Source organism: Centruroides sculpturatus, unplaced genomic scaffold (genome assembly GCF_000671375.1).
Source record: "Centruroides sculpturatus isolate CEXI.00-Female unplaced genomic scaffold, Cexi_2.0 scaffold423, whole genome shotgun sequence".
Classification (NCBI taxonomy): domain Eukaryota; kingdom Metazoa; phylum Arthropoda; class Arachnida; order Scorpiones; family Buthidae; genus Centruroides; species Centruroides sculpturatus.
Genome location: NW_019384765.1, coordinates 235,886 through 254,392, shown reverse-complemented (window position 1 = coordinate 254,392; position 18,507 = coordinate 235,886). Strand labels below are relative to the sequence as shown.

Here is an 18,507-nt window from a genome sequence, read left to right as displayed (position 1 = left end):
CAATTCATCTTCTTGCTATCAAAGATTGTTAAACTGCAAACACTTGTATAGCTGGGATGGTGTAGGAGCAAGGTGTTTCTCAAAATGATTCTTTATAACTGCAATGTCCTTTTTAGCATCAGTAAAACTGAAAAAGTTGGATATAATTTCTGCATCAGCATCCACTGTAGCCAACAACAATGTGGATTGCATTTTGGGCATCTTTTCATGTTATATAGCTAGAGTATACCATTCAAATCTCAAAACCCACATTCTCCATACTCCCATTATTTTTTTCATTCTTGATGACAATTGGCTCTATGATCTAACAGAAACACGTGCATTTACAAATTCAATCATTTGACACTGAAAATAACAGCAATTTAAAACAATATTTTTTGTGGATGTGTCTTTTTAAATCTAGAACTTTTGATACTATGTAACATTAATGATAATGGATTGAGACAACCTAGTAAAATTTAACAAAATTTTAGTATGGCTTCCTGTCAGTGGTCAGTGTGGTGGTCAGTACCCTCTGCTGATATTATATTATGTTTCAGAATGCTTCAATAAACAGATATAGAAAAAATACCATAGAAAATACAATGTGCCATACAACCAGATAAATTATATTATCTTGCAACTACACAATGGTTATTGTAACAAATCTATAATTTTAACAGTGCTTTAGCATTTTGTTTATGTTTAGTTTAGTAATAAATGATCTGGCTGCTTTGTTATAAAATAATCATAATACCCAGAGTTATAAGTCTTGTGGTTTGAAATTATTTGAGATGTAGGTTTTCTAATATTTTAATCTTATTCTACAGAAATCGTTGTTTAAATAATTTATTTATTAATTAAATTAGGAAAGCATATTAATGATTATGTAAAAGAAAATGTTTTTCTTCCCATTGGCAATATAATTTATTTATTAATTAAATTATGAAAGCATATTAATGATTATGTAAAAGAAAATGTTTTTCTTCCCATTTTAATTTAAACTCAACTTTTAAGGATCAAATTTAAGTTAGAAGCAAGAGTACATTTAACAAACTAAAGATCAATAACTTCTATTTTTGTTGTGGAAAAGATTCAAAAGGAAAANTCCAGGGGTCGATTAATACACGAGGGTCGAAAGGGGATCGATTAATACACTACATTTTACTACTGACATATTAATTATTTCATTTAAAATGATTAACATTTAACAGAGAAATGACAATTATGCATCTGTAACAAATATAATGATATTGAAATCGTTAATATTTAAATTACCTTCCAAAATGTCAAAGCTGTTCCACTAACTAATACTCCACACCTACTACTAACTTCAGCTCCATATACTTCCATCCATTTTGTTGCATTAACAGATGAACTGTCAAAAGTATCTCTCATCTCGCAAGGTAATGGTATTTTTGGTACACAGTAAGGCTCAATAAATCCAAAATCACATCTAATAAATAATTACAAAAGTGACAAAAATAATAATAACAATGACAATGATAAAAAAAATTAAACATGAGCAAAATAATAAGAAATTGATATTCTAATGATAATACATATTTTTATAAAAGCAACAAATTGTAAAATGCTATAAATTTTGTTTTTTTATTGTGTTTAATAATGAAAACAAAAATTATTGCAGAAATATATTATCAACTTGACATTTTAAGATATCTAAACTTTTATAATTTTTGATTTATTAAAAACTTACATGCATTTTCCAATATCACAATATCCATGACCAGAACACATCCATGGACATCCATTACCAAGATACACATTATCAAGAGCCCAAGTGTGTCCTATAGATTTCATTGGATTTTCTTTCCATCTAAATCTTGTTGCAGGTGATCTAAATTTTTATTTATCAAAATATTTTTAAAATGAGAGATTTAGTCATTTATTTATTAAAATATAAAAAAGTTGTTAAAGAATAAAATGTTATACATGTTTAATTAAAACTGTAAATTTTGATTGATTAATTTAATAATAATTTAACTCAACTCTAATTCTTATTTTATGTGTGTAATGTATGAATTGTTTTTAAAAATATTATTCAATAAATTACAAAAAAAGTAAAAAATCTAACCATTAATTAAATATTAATTATAAATTGAAACGTAAAATTTTTAAAAATCTGACATTGTATTATCACAGATAATAATTCATTCAATAAAAAACTGAAAACATTTTTTCAAAATAATGTGCTACTAAAATAAAGTGATAATATTTATTTATAATATTAATTATATCTACTGCTTTTAAAAAATATATATATATTTAATTAATATAAAAATATGAATATTTTCAGCTGATGATGAAATGTAACAAGTAGAATTCTTAAGAGATATACATATTACAAAATTTCCCATGAATACATATTTTAAGAATTTTAATCTTTTTCATGGTTATTTTGAATTACAAGATTTCCTTGCCAGTATCATTAGACTCTTTCCAAGAAAACATCTTTTTTTTTTTTTTTTTTAAATTTAATTTTAAAAAAAATCACCAAAATTTATTTCCTATTTCCTTAATTTTCCTTAAACACATATATACTTAAGGAAAAAATATATATATACAGGTATACCTCGCCTTACGTCGGTAATTGGTTCCAGGAGAACGACGTAAGTCGAAAAACGACGTAAGTCGAATTTACTTGTCTCTGAATCTAATTATCACTAGGCTAAACCGTAAATTACCATTCCCGGTTCTGTATTTTATTTATTAATGCATTTTTAATAATATATGGTTAATAAAAATCTATTTTAAGCTTACAAACAAATAAATTTTAGTTTTTAATATAGTACAAAAAAAAGTAATCTAAATTTACGAATGCATGTACTGTAAATACAGTACATACTTGTATATATTTTAATATGATTTTATGTGCTTTAAACGTTTATCTAGTGATATTACGACTTCAATATTTGTGGCGGACAGACGTAAAGTCGAATAAAATGACTTAAACTTGATTTTTATTTTTCCATATACTTTTTTAACAAGCGACGTATAATCGGGAACGACGTAACTCGAAACGACGTAAGTCGAGGTATGCCTGTATATATGTTTATTTTCCTATAGGTCTAACTGTTTTAGAAATGATATTGAATAAAGTAATGATAGTATCAGGTAGCACCATCAGTATGTGGACTAAGAAAACAATTTTTCCCACCAATTTACATAAATCACTTGAAAACATTCATTTCAGTTAGACTTGTTGCATTCATTTGCATCATGGCAAGGACAATGCGCCAGTGCACCCAGCTACCATTGCCAAGGCTGTTGTAAAGAAGTGTGGGTTTGAGGAGCTTGACCATCCATCCTACAGTCTGGATCTGGCTTCTAGTGATTATCATCTGTTTCTCAAACTCAAAAGACTTTCAAAAAAGTGTTGAAGATTTGCAGGAAGCAGTTTATGAGCATTTTGCAGACAAAACTGTGTGCTATTTTTTTCAAGGGTATTGAAAAGCTAATTCCAAGATGTAATAAGTGTGTTGAACTACAAGAAGACTATATTGAATGACATCATTGTTTTATACTTATAACATCTAAAATAGGGGTCCCCAAAGTGGTCGATATTGACCCCTTGGGTTGATAAGAGTTCTCCAGGGGTCGATTAATACACGAGGGTCGAAAGGGGATCGATTAATACCAAAGAAGATCAATTAAATTGTCTAGGAACAAAATAGAATATTCCAATAAAAATTCAAAATACGGATATGATCAACAACATTACTGACTACCCTAGTTATAACTTGACTTTTGCCTTAGCCTACGCAGCTTTAAGCATGTGTTACTCTGTTTTCACACATCTGGCAACTGTACTAGTGTTGCAAACATGTTATGAATGCTCGTAGTTCATTATACACAGACATACGTTGCACTGTTACACTCTAGTAGGGTTGTTACTCTAAGTATTTTATATCTAAATGTAGATATTTTGTCCTTTACAGAGAAAATATCGTAATATATCAAAAATCATTAATATAGTACAGAAGCGTTTGCAAGGAAAAATGGCCTTTCAAGTAAAAATGGAGTTATTTAAATCTTCACTGGCACGATCCAATTTTAAATATTTTTCAAACTTGCGAGTACTAAAAGAAAATGAAAAGGTTTCCAACCGTGATTTGGAGATATATATTAAACATCATGATAAATTAAGAGACGACTTTAAAGCACGTTTCAAAGACTCGGAGAATATGCATGTTCCCGAATGGTTTGCTAATGCATTTGATGTAAAAATAGATAATGAAGGTAGTGAAACTGGCTTAGAAGATGAATTGAGTGAAATATGTGTAGATATCAAAGATAAAGCATTGTTTAAAAATAAAAACATCAGTGAATTTTGGAGCAATAACAATATTGCCACTAAATATCCCAAGCTCAGATCATAAGCCGAACCTTTCTTACTTGCATTCCCAACTTCGTACGTGGTTGAAGCTGGTTTTAGCCACGCGAACGCAATTTTGACAAAACAGAGGAACAGATTGAACTTGGAGAACCGTGGTGATTTGCGACTAAAACTTACCAATTTTCAACCGAATATCAATAATCTTGCTGCTTCTCTTCAGAGACATCCATCCCACTAATATCAACTATTTTAATAAAAAGGTATGTCTACATATTTTTAAGGCATTCAGTAGTAGTTGCAAAATGACAGTAAGAAGTTTTTTCATCCAATATAACTAATGTTATGTTTTCAAAAATAAGTATGTATTTTATGTATTATGACAGGTATGGTTTAAGAACTATAGGCAAATTCCATCTATCCATAATTTTGCTATTATTTTTTAAGATTATAAATCAGTGGAAAATATCTCATTTTTCTGTTAATGTTATTGGGTAGATTTTATAAAATATGGGAACTATAAATTCTTTTGTTGGATTGTTACGCAGGTCTCCTTATTGCTTAACATTAGAAATGCAAAAAATGATTTAATGTTTTTGTTAAATACTTAATCTGGGGGTTGATAAGAAGGCAAATATTCTATAAAGGGGTCAACGGGAAAAAAAGTTTGGGGACCCCTAATCTAAAACATAGTTAGGCCAGAAACTTTTAGCCCTTACCTTGTGTGTGTGTGTATTGTGTATATATATATATAATTTTATATAATGGACCCTCAAAGACAAGCTGATTTAGTTCATTATAACAATATAATGGCATCTTTCTATAATGGTTCAAATCAGCAAGTACAAATGCTAATACAATAGTAGAAAAGAATACATAACAGATTTCAGGCTTAGAATATATTACATTCTAAGACTGAAAATCTATGGCAGATTCTTTTCTACTACTATATTAGCATTAAACAGTTATGGTTATGAACATGTCACTAGAAACTATTTCTTAATCTAAAATTAAATATAGTACATGTAATTTAAAGAATATGAACAAACTGAAATCATATCAGTAAAAGAACCTTTGAACAGTGAAACACAACAATATCCTGTACTATGGTAAATCAAAGTAATAAAAAGGTGAAAAGTGTGAGGTCCTGGACGAAAATCAAGATTATATGTTTTGAACGATGAAAATCCGGTGAGACAGTTAAGCTCTCATCTTTCAAAATTAAAACAAAGCAAGACTTAAAGTCTGGCTTAAACAATAAAAATTCTTTCCATCAAAATGGAAAACAAAAGGTTTGAATTGTAAGGATAATATCAAAATTTGAAAGAATTTTAGATGAACAAGAATCAGGTTGTCTTGAAAATGACCTCTCCCACTCTCTGAAAAGTTTCAAATTGTCACTGGGAGATGAGAAAAGACCAATCAAAATGCAGAATAGAGGAGAGAAACCTATAATAACATTTTATAAAGAGTGTGTTTTAAGGACACAACATTCTTTGCTCCAAAATTTTGTTTTTCATGCAAATTTGCTGTTAGTCCTTTCATCTATCTCTGAAATACGTTCACTCAACTGGAGTTATTCGAGCTCTTCAAGATTCATCCTTACTACAAGGACTATTCTTTTCAAGGCTGTACAGTGTACCTCAGAGTCATCAATCCTGCAGACTGTAAATCAGGGACCAAGGAAGACACTCTATGGAATAATTGGGACTTTACTGGACTCTCTAATTGAGAATTGTGTGAACAGAGAATTAGAACCTTTTGCAAGAAAACCTTTAATAATTAATTAAATGGTAAAAAGAATGGTAAGCCTATCTCAGTGAATATTTCATGCTGTGGCTACACGCCATATTTTAAACCGTATGATTTGTATATTTATCTTCACTTCACCTTCGTCTGTCCTATTTGTTTACTCTTCTATAATGTTATCTTTTTCCCATTGACTTTAGTGATTGAGTGGACTGAGAGGAAAGAAATGAATGGAAAGCTTTTGTGAGAGGATATGAGCGGACTAAGGTGAGAGGAGGAACGAGGGGGAGTTAAGAAGGGGGGAGAATGAAGGGAGTGAGTGGAGAAGAGAAACGAAAGGGGGACGGGGAGTGATAGCGGAGTAGAAAGGACGTGGGACTGAGGAAGGAAGTGGAAGGAGTGGACTAAAAAGGAAAGTCTTCCCTGTAAGTTCAGCATCGTTTAGTGAGAAAAGAAAAAGAGAACTTTGGAACAAGAAAAGAAAAAGAGAACTTTGGAACAAGAAAAGAAAAAGAAACTTAATTGAGAGGAGGTCCAGCATCGTATCAAATAAGCGACGACCCGGGGACTGGAAGAGAAAAAGGGATGAACTTTGCGAGAACGAGAGGCATCGACCATCGCAAGGAGCACTAATTACCAAGTTTGGGTATCCTCTGTTCTATCTCTCATCTTCTTCTTCCAAACCTATTCTATTCAATACTAACACTTAGAAATAAGAAACTAGCATAAATTACTTAATTTAAGGAATTGGTCAGTCGGTCTGGACTGAAACTACATGCACACTTTCCTGTCGCGTGTTATATTACTCGGTGGTTCATTAAATGTGCGTCTCGTTCGGTGGATATAGAGTGAAGTTGGTATCCTTTCTAACCTGCATCAACCGGGCGAATAAATAAACTTTTTTGTATTTTTAGTAATTAATTTTGTTTTGTTTGTCTATTTCTCGCCCTTTGGTCTTACAATGCCAACACACAATTGTCTTGCCTCTCGACTGTCCAAACAATTGCACACAGTCAGCAAGCCTTACAAAAGCACAAATAAGAGATAGGGCTAAAAAGAAACAACAGCATATGCATAGATGACCAAGACAAAACCTTTCTCACTTGTTTGTAGCCATTTATACCCGAGTACTCCTTTACGAGTAACCTTTCTCACTTGTTTCTAGCCGTTTATACACGAGTACGAAAGTTTTCAGCCTTTTCCAAGTGAGAAAAGTTTTGTCTTGGTCATCTTAAAATAGTTCTAGCTACAAATGCATAGAAGCATATGCATATTAAAATATAAATAAAAATAAATGCATAATAAAAATAATTACTTTTTTATAATGCTCTTTAAGCATCATAACACAGTAAGCAAGCATATGCTGTATATTTAATAATATGCATATGCTTCTATGCATATGCATAGAAGCATATGCCTATTATTAAATATATAGTACACTGTAAGTCTGCATGAAAAAATATATATAAGTTTTAATTTTTGGATAAAAATATCTGTTTTCTTTGTCTGTGTTTCTGGTTTTAATCTTGTTTTTATCCAGTAAGACAATAAAGCAATATTTTGCAAAACTCAGTCAGGAGCATTTCCTATTTGTAGAATAAAATTGGATAGTCTTTCAATGCAGTAGTACAATTACAAGAGACACAAGGAGCAAATATTCTCTTAACAAAAAATTTCAAAAAACCAAACTTTGTCAAATTCAAAAATGAAAAGAAAACAGCATATGCTTGCTTACTGTGTTATAATGCTTAAAGAGCATTATAAAAAAGTAATTATTTTTATTATAATTTTATAATAAAAAAAACAAACAGCAAAAATTTTTCCTTTTCCTATTTGAAATTTTTGGATGTGCCATTCCTTCAATGTACTTTTCAACTTGATCATTTGTAATAACTGGCATATTAGATTGAAAGGCTCCTCATCTTCCTCCATGCTATCTAATTCTATATTTGCAATTTCATCAGCTGGATGATTTAATCCTTCTTCACATACTTAAACTTCATTTTGCTGCAGTGAATGGTAAATCTGAAACCGGAGTGTATGAATGTAACAAGTCCATACATGTGAACAGGAAGTGGTTCTAGGAAACTATCTGCTTTGGCTCATAATATCAACAGTCCATTATTCATGGTTCCATAATAATGAGTAATTTTTATTATTGTGAATTATTATGTCCAACCAAATCATCAGCAACAGTTCATACAATAAGTTGTCCATTACATCATGGTCAGTAATAATGTGAGTTTATATTGATTTTAATGTATGTATACATTTGATTCTATTTGTACTTATCAAATACTATTCTAACACTGTTAAATATATAAATAATAGATAAATAGAGAATGACCCAAAAAGTAATTAACTAAGATATATTTTCAAAGCAGTTTAAAACTAGTTTGGACATATGTATGTTATTATTCATAATTTAGGCATTTCCAATGAAATCACTGAATCATTTATTAAAATATTTAATAAATACTTACTAATTAAATATCTTAATTAATAAACTATATCTTGGTCAATTGATTTTTGGGCCATCCTCTATATAAATTTCCACAAAGCCTGTGATAAATAATAAACCAAACTTTCGAATTTTACTAAAACAAAAATAGCCTGAAAAATCTTTGTTTGAATAATAATAGATTTGTGAAATTTATAAAAAATTTATCATAAGTATATCATTAAAAATAACCAGTGACAGACCAAAACTCTCATAGACTTCAATGCAAAAATTATTTATGTTTATCAAGGCCCACAAAGTTTATACTTTAATTATGTTATATATATGTAAATCCTCTGTATTTTTTTGTATAAAATATTTGGAAATTATTATTTTTCATTGCCAATGTGTTGTAGATTGGGGCAAAGTTATCCAGCATGGAAGCCTGAAAGGCCCATTGTGCTGGGATCAACAAGAATTAATCTATCTATAATCCCACCAAACTAAAGATCTAAGTGGGTGATCACATCCTCTTCAACTAGATCCAGCAGCCAACACACAATGCAGAATTCCAAACAGACAGCTGCATCATACTGGAGACCACCAGTACTTGTGGAAAATCCAGCAGTCATAGCCTAGATTTGATCCTAGACCAGCAAGCCAAAGCAAAGCTGCCATAGCTATCTGAAAACTTGCCAATGTGTTAGTAACTGATAGGTTCCCAATGGCTCAAGCCCCAGTACATTGTACCATCAGTATAAAGTGACCAGATCACAAAACATAAAAAACAAGACTTTAGACCAGGTGCTTCAATGTGTTGTCATATGAGTCATGTGATTGATTCTGGTGTACTATTTCTGACTTATCAACAATTAAGCGATTGCCAAATTTTGCTATTCTTATTAAAATTAAAATAATTAAGATTTATTTTTTAATTCAGATAATTAGCAAAAATCATCATTTGCATGACCACACATGGCATACATTCATTGATGTCCAACAGACTGGACAATAAATTGCTAATTGGGCTATTATTTCTATAAATTGAATATTAAAAGTTTTTCAATATAACTTGTATACAATATTATTTATCTTTGAATTACAACTTATGCAATAAATATTGACATTTTTCAAACAGTTTAAAAATTGGGATAGCATGTTAAAAAGTGGGACTGTTTTGCCTAATTTAAGACATCTGGTCACTTTATTAGTGTGGGATTTAGGTAATAATACTATGCATAACTGCATCTCTACATAAATAAAATTGTGGTAATTTACTAGAATGGATTCTCCTTTAATATTTACTATATATATAGTAAATGTTAAAGGAGAATCCTTCAAAGCAATTTTTTATAAATTAAACCTTTTAAATTTAAAAAAATTTTTAATATAAACTATTTACTTATAAATAAAAACAGGATAATCCAAGATATTTTATCCAAAACCAGGAAGCTGGGACAAAAAGTCAAAGACCTGACATCCCAGTTAATCCAGGACGTTCTAGTCACTTTATATCAGTACCTAGTTAGAATTACCACCGAAAAAAATACACATTTAGTATTAAATATAAAAGAAGTTTGTTACTAAACATATACTATTTATTATTAATATTTAAATTATAAATATATAAAATTCTGAAAATTACATTGCCCGGTCAGGTAGATAAATTGTAACTCTTGTCCAGTTAACATGCTTCTCAGATAACAAAGTTGAACCAAGTTGATAACCACGACATCCAACTTCTGGTGGAATGCATTCCTGATTAACAGGACTCCAAGAACGCCCTCTATCAATAGAATACTCTAACTGTACTGAATAGAGATCTGTAAGATGGCTACATCCCATACTTATGTCAAATTGCAAAAATGCAGAAGATTGAAGATAGAAATCCCATGTTTCAGCATAACGTTCTGTGGCAACTAACAAATATAAAGTATATTTATCATTTACAGTAAATATTTATTATATTATAATAAAAACTTTTTTATTTCTACAATATATAAATGAATAGATCATCTTTTGTATTTTTATTAGGATAATAGAGTATTTTTTTATAATCGGGGGCGAATCCTGACCAAAATTTTTGGGCATGCTGAAATTTATAATAAGAATAATAGGCCTATCTCTAGCACTAAACAATAGGTACTAAACAATAGGCAGAAGTGTTATTTGGTGTGAATAAAAAGTATGCTGGGCTTTATAATAGGACTGTTATAAAGCCCATTATATTGATATCTACACATGAAATGTATTATAATGAAAAAGTATTAAAAATTTATGATAATAATTCAATTTTTGTGGGCCCTTGACACTGAGGACCAGGGCTTAAGCCCTATTAGTCCCTATGTAGATCTGCCCATGTACACAATACATGTATGTTGACTGGATACCACAAGCTTTTGCTAATCTGGCCATTTAAATGTTTCGAATGACGTCATGCATGCGCACTTGTTTGCTGCGGAAAACTGCCACACGAGCAAGTGATTGAGTTCCCGCAAGCATTGCACTGACTTAAAATGGCTAGCCGCTAGCTGCCAGTGTAAAAGAAACACAAATGATAAAAGAGTTTACATGTTAGAATAAATGATTATTGGCATATTTATTCTCATATAAAAAATATATTAACAGTCAAAACTTTCTCTTAAGCATGCGGTGCATGCTAAGCAAGCCCAGAAAATTCGCCCTTGTTTATAATGATATAATGCGATTGTTTCTAGTCAAATATGTTATATATTTATATAGGTTAAGCAAAATGAAAAAATAAGAAAAATAAGAAATTATCTAATAATCTTAAATTTTTCATACAAGTTACTTTAAAAAAAAATTAAACTATGATTAACAGATTTAATAACATAATTTATTATGTAAATTTTTATTAAAAACTATATTTTATAAAAAAAGCATACCATTTTCAGAAGAAAATATTAATGCATTATCTTTAGATAAACAGCCTTGCCTGGGATAACCATTTTGTGTCAAAAACCAGCTTTCAATTTGTATAGGTGAAAAATTGTCTTGAAATCCATCTGGATTAGTATCACTTATTAATATAAGTATATTATCTAAAGCCCATTCAGCTCTTAGAGGATCTAAGTAATGAGGAAAATATGTTTTATTAAATTAACAAGAAATAAAAATTTGAATTAATAAAATATAAAACAAAAATAAGATGATAGAGGGAATAATGAAAAATTATAAAATATAAAATTATGTAAGAAAAATAATATGAAAAGAGAGAACCACCTCTTAAATAATGAATAAAACTCAAAGCTCTAAAACACACAATTTAACAAGCAATTATTTATTGTGACATCATTACAATGATGAGCTGAAATTTTTCATCACAATGCTCTCAATTTTCATAGTGTCTTGCCCCTGTATGTCATACTTTTCCTGTTAACAATGGAGTCATGCCAGTCATCTAACTCCATTCAGGAGAAAATTTTTGAATTGAAATAATGTGACTTCCAGTCCAAACTAAAAGTTTATATATGCTTAATCGGGGCCTCCTATTCCTATGCTTTCCATATCCAGTCTCAACTTTCATCTATCTAACTCTGTTCTCAAGACTAAGGACAGACAGGCAGATGAAAGCCATAAGTCTACAATTTGAAAATTGTTGCCCAAAAATCTGTGTTATTGGAACTTATTAACTTTCAACAAGTATCACCTTCTAAGTACTCTCAAAAACTCTCTCATTGATGAAGAATAAAGAATTTTATTATAAAGATGAGTAAAAATTGCTTTCAAACACATATGCATAGGAGATATTTTTGTGCCTGATTATTTAACGTACACATACTGTACAATTATTATTAAATTAATAAGTTTAACAAAATGCTACATAAAAGTGTTTTAAATTCATAAGACATTGTTAGAAGTCAGAGATAAATATTTTATTCTAAAATGTAAAACTTTTTATTAGATTTCTAATAGTCCTTAAGGAGTTAAAATATCTTAGACATAAAAGTCATTTTTATTCAAATTTTTTATAGCTTTCTTAAAATAATATTCAATAATGTAATTTTAAATAATAATACCTCTAGCACTTTTTCCTAAAGGTTGCCACCATCTGAAAGAAGTGCTTTTTGTCCTTGCTTCTCTAGAAAGATCTAATGAAACAGATACAGCTCTAGTGCTAAATAATTTGTAATCAATTTCTCTTATTAAATGCCATGTTAATCCATGATTATTTGAATATTCTACAAAAACATTTTCATTTCTTCGTTGTGGTCTATGGCAAGTAGGAGAATTCTTCTTGTCACCAAGTCTTATAACAAATTGTAAACTCCTGAAATATCAAATCATAAAAATGATCTAATTTATAAAACTTAGAAACTTATATTTTTAACGATACAAATACAATAATCTATCATCTAAAATCCTGATGAAATAATATCTGAAAGACTTCCTTAGAATTTTGTATATTAATAAAAACTTTAAAATTAATTAAATATTTTTATTAATGCATTTTATATACTTCTGATATTTTTAAAATTTATTACTTATAATAAATGAAGGAATTTAAAAAAAAAATTAGTGTTTATATCATTTTAATGTCATTTTGAATTTCTTTCTAGCAGTTAAAAGATATTTTCATTAATAAAACTTTTTTCAGAAAACTAAGTTTCATTTTCAATTAACCATTAAAAAAAATAACAATACAATGAAATAGAAACAAATATGCATGGTGTTACAAAATTAGACTAACAAAATGAAATTGGTAGTAGAGGGAATCAATACAAACAATTTTGGTCTTATTAACTGGTGATCAATACAGCTCCCCTTATGAGATACAGGTTCCTAAAATTTCTTTACCGCCTTAAATGTTTGCTGGCCTGCATAGCATGTGGCAGTTTTATAAAACATAAAGAAATGCATCTTAGAAAAGTGAAAGTTGGAATCCCAACAGAGAATTTTTGCTAATTGTTATTTCTTTATTGAAAATCCACTTCAAATTTTAAGTGCAATTAACTGTAAGAAGATTATAGGCAGATAAAATAAAAAATAAGGAATAAAATTTATACTTGGTAATTTTCATGCCAAAAGATGACCATAACAATACTCATACAGTAGAATATTAACTGTTATTTGCAGAGTTGCACTTTCCTGAACCGTTTTCTTTCCAATCAGATACAAATGAAAAACTACGTCATTACTTCTCACTTCAAAGTTAGCTTATTTTCAGATATTTCACATGATTGTTGTCTGATTAGCCAAACATTCATTGTTTTACATGTAACAGGCCTAAAAGTAGCCATTTCTTTATAAAATGGATACCATTAATTAAGCTACTTTAAAAGACCTGAAATCAGTTGAAGTTCTGCCTTAGTTTACACTAGGATTGTGTGTATTGTAATCTCCTATCAGTCAGAACACTTCTCTCAAGTTCTTACACAAGAACTTACTGGGACATCACCCCTGAATGAACTGTACTATTTGGCTGTCTAAACTCACTGCCCCAGTGGTTCTGGATTGTTCCAAAAGGTTGAGAACATTCTGAAGAGTTCTGTATTATTTCAGAAGATCTGCTATGGACTATTATAGAACATAAAGTAGCAAATTTGTGTTCCTACTACAGTAGAACCTCGATTATCCGACCCCCGATCAACCGACCCCTCGGTTAACCGACCGTCCTAGTCGGCAAATTTCAAATGTCCGCTAGTGATGTGGCGCTACAATATTTGGCTATGTCTTGGCTACTTTAATATTATTTTTACGTGTTTTAGCTGGCAACACTCATTCGCCCATGAAAGGGAGCCAGTATTTAAACGAAGCTTAATTTTCTAATTTTTAACCATACAATAGCGACGATTATTATTTTAAAAAATTTTTGTTAGGCTTAACATTGATGAAAATTCAACGCAAAATAGGTTAATAGCGATATACTAATATACTAATATACTAATTACATGGGATATAATAATATACTACACTAATAATGGATTTTTTCATACTTTTCGGTTATCCGACTTTTCAATTATCCGACCAACCCCAGTCCCCAATTAGGGCGGATAATCGAGGTTCTACTGTATTGTACTTATGTAGTGTTTCTATTTCAACAGTGATGGGTCCAATGCTTAGCATTGTGATATATTGTGACTTTTTGAGATAATGACAGTGACCCCTAAATGTTATTACAAACTAACCAAGTTTTATGAACATTATTTTTTTATAATGGGACAAATTCAAAATATGCTTTTTTCAACTTTCCAAACATTAAAACTAAAAACACTCTAATTTTGATATAAGAACAAATGCTGAAAATACTGATTTTTGTTAATGAAGAATCTAAAATTAAATGTTATTGTTATTTATTTTTTTCTCGACTTTTTCAGTCGTTCTTTAATTTAAATTTTGTATACATAGAAACAAATCAATATTGCATTAATATTTGTACAAAAGATATTCAGCCTACCTAATTTGTCTTGTATCAAAATCTCTTGTTTCAGCCAGACGATATCCATCACTTCCAAAATATAGAGATTTTCCAAGTGATAATGTTCCACATCCAGTATTTAAAGAACTTCCTAGTGATTTAATCCAAAAATGATTCAAACTATTTCCTTGATCAAATCTATCCATAAATCCAAAAGGATTAGAATGAATTGGTGAACATGCTGGACCTAAAATATTTTATAATATAAAATGATTGAAATTTTGTTGTTGATAATATAATTGCTATAGAATTTAAATTTGAAATTAAATAGATAAATAAATAAATATATCCTATTTACTATCAATTTTATACAGTAAAATTTATATCTTGGTTTTTATATCATAATCATACCAACCTTCAATGATTAAGTATTTTACCAACCTTAGGTATTTCCTTTCTCCTCCATAATAGCCATTTCCTCAGTATAATCTTCAGACTGATCCTTTTTGTACAAAATATTGTACAAAAATTTTATGAGCTAGACATAATTAATGAATGAATCTATTTTCTTTACTGTGATAAAAATATCACCTGATATAACATTGATAATATTGTGATTCAAATTTAATCCAAATTCACCTAATTGCTTCTTTATGAGTTCTGTGATTCTCTTACTATTTAATGATCCTTGAATACTTACTAAAACCTAGAGATATTTCATATTGCATACATTGATATTTATGAACTAACAATTCTGGGAGGATATATACTCATCAAGTAAAATTGAGTAATGAAACCCAGCTTTGATTTGGCCTGAAAAGTATTCAGTTAACTCTTTTTTCTTGGTTTCATAATAATTCAGAACCAAAATTTTCGTTCATTTTACTGAACTCAGTTACATGTATTGTATACATTTTCATCAAATTGCTTTGGATAAATTAACTTAAGAAAATTTGTCTAAAATTAAAATCATCCTTGCATGCCATTTTTGCAATAACTTTATCAATAGGTTTTTTAGCAATGAACTACTCCAAAGTTTGTTGTCTCTTGCAAAAAAAAAGCATTGATTTCATCTTCAAAATTTGATGGCATGAACTTAAAGTTCAAATGTCTTCAAGTCTGACATTGAGCCATCCATATTTCTCAGAATTTTATTACCAGTTAAATATTTGCCTTCATCTTTATTTTCTCTTGAAAAGTACTACATTTGACTTTTTATGAGACATAATAAGGAGGTTGTTTCTACTTTACACTAACTGACACAAAAATTGAAATAATAAAAGTGAAACAGGTCCATGTAAAGAATTAAAAATAACTCACTGTAAACATCAGTACTGTTTATATACACTTAAGAACATTATAGAAATTGCCACAACACTGGAATAAGCTCTGTTGTCTGTGTAAAACTTTTTAATGCATTTTTTCCTATATCTAACATATATATATATAATATAGATTTATATATATATATATATAAAACTTCTTAANTTTTGTGATTTATTGATTCCCAGTGCTGCCATTTCAATTTTTTCCGTAATGAAAAAGTAGCATGATGCTTTTAAGCAAAATCTTTTATTTATATAAATATATAATAAAAGTGAAACCAGGTCCATGTAAAGAATTAAAAATAACTCACTGTACACATCAGTACTGTTTAGTATACACTTAAGCACATTATAGAAGTTGCCACAACACTGGAATAAACTCTGTTGTCTGTGTAAAACTTCTTAATGCATTTTTCCTATATCTAGCATATATATGCTAGATATAGGAAAAATGCATTAAGAAGTTTTACACAGACAACAGAGTTTATTCCAGTGTTGTGGCAACTTCTATAATGTGCTTAAGTGTATACTAAACAGTACTGATGTGTACAGTGAGTTATTTTTAATTCTTTACATGGACCTGGTTTCACTTTTATTATATATTTATATAAATAAAAGATTTTGCTTAAAAGCATCATGCTACTTTTTCATTACGGAAAAAATTGAAATGGCAGCACTGGGAATCAATAAATCACAAAATTTTTGAACAAGTGAGCAAAGAAAATGAGGAGATAAACAAAGTGAAGAGAAGAGTGAAACAAGAAAGTTAGCCCAAGGAGAAAGAAAAGCAAACAGGGTGGAGGGATTGGGCTGAGAGGGAAGCAAAGTAAGCAGGGTGGAGAGAGTTGGACCATCTATCCTGCTAGAGGTAGAGCAATGGAAGTGAAGTAAGGAGTAAAGTGAGGAGGTTGGCCCCTCATAGGTGTTGAATCATCATGCAATTTTTGTTATAAATAATCCATATTGAAAACAAGTGGGCCAAGCCCATAGGGTGAGCAAGTAAAGTCAAATGGAAATGGAATAATCTTCAAAGAAGTCAAAATGATCAATTTGAAAAAATAGATTGTTATTTTTTGTTCTGAAATCTGAAGATTGTTTTATATTCAATTTTGATGGAGAAAATCTTGAACAAAGTTTTATGATTATAACAGTAATGTGTTGTGGCATTACAGGAGTGGAGTCTTGGAGAATGAACTCGTCCGCTAGTACTTTCAGTAGTATATAACTACTGTTTTCAGGCGGTCTATCGAATACAACAGATTAAGATTTTCGAACACTAATCTGACGGTTTCACAAATTTTTGGATTTTCGAAACTATCGAACAATATTTCCGACAGATTAACTGATTATTCTGTTTTTAAGTGTTATTTAAAAATCATTTTGTGCATCATAGCGCGTGGAAGGAAAACAGTTTTAATCAAGCATGTTTTAGAAAGAATAAGGCCGTAAAAGAGCCCAGAACATGAATAAAGTATAAAATATGTCAAAAATACATATGAGTAGCAAAGACTTCAACATTGTGGATTTAGTTGTTTAAAAGCTGTTACCCAAATTTCTGGTAATTCGAGAGTTGGGGAGTTGCACGGTTCAGTGGCAGAAATATAGAGACTCTCCCAAACAAATAGCTCTTTATGTTTGTTGCAGCCTTTCAGTAATTTTGTTTTGTTCCAGAGCGGCTGGAACAATTATCAGCTGCTCTGGAACAAAACAAAATTATGAAAGGCTGCAACAAACATAAAGAGCTATTTGTTTGGGAGAGTCTCTATATTTCTGCCACTGAACCGTGCAACTTCCCAACTCTCGAATTACCAGAAATTTGGGAAACAGCTTTTAAACAACTAAATCCACGACGTTGAGGGCTTTGCTATTTGGATGTCTTTTTCACATTTTTTTTTTTTTTTCGTTCCATGCACTATGATGCACAGAACGATTTTTAAATAACATTCGAAAACGAAAAAATCAGTTAATCCGTCAGAAATATTGTTCGATAGTTTCGAAAATCCAAAAATTTGTGAAACCGTCAGATTAGTGTTAGAAAATCTTAATCTGTTGTATTCGATAGACCGCCTGAAGATGGTAGTTATATACTACTGAAAGTACAAGTGGACGAGTTCATTTTCTAAAGTCGGACAAGTTCATTCTCCAAGACTCCACTCCTGTAACGCCACAACACATTAGTGTTATAATCATATAATAAACGTTGGCGTGAAGTGACATTGTATTATAGAACAAAGTTTTTTTATGTAATTCAAATAAAAACTATCGAAAGAGTACAAGAAAA

At 29.9% G+C, this 18,507-nt stretch overlaps 1 protein-coding gene across 1 annotated transcript in view; it reads right to left on the bottom strand.

Moving 5' to 3' along the window:
• LOC111628903 (reelin-like) overlaps window positions 1-18,507 on the bottom strand; it is a 283,387-nt gene that overhangs the window by 123,296 nt on the left and 141,584 nt on the right. The window contains exons 33-38 of the mRNA XM_023372760.1: window positions 14,941-15,148; window positions 12,563-12,813; window positions 11,429-11,611; window positions 10,168-10,441; window positions 1,697-1,837; window positions 1,258-1,435 (exon numbers count right to left, since the gene is read on the bottom strand). Coding sequence (XP_023228528.1) covers window positions 1,258-1,435; window positions 1,697-1,837; window positions 10,168-10,441; window positions 11,429-11,611; window positions 12,563-12,813; window positions 14,941-15,148 — 1,235 coding nt within the window. The remainder of the gene's footprint in view (window positions 1-1,257; window positions 1,436-1,696; window positions 1,838-10,167; window positions 10,442-11,428; window positions 11,612-12,562; window positions 12,814-14,940; window positions 15,149-18,507) is intronic.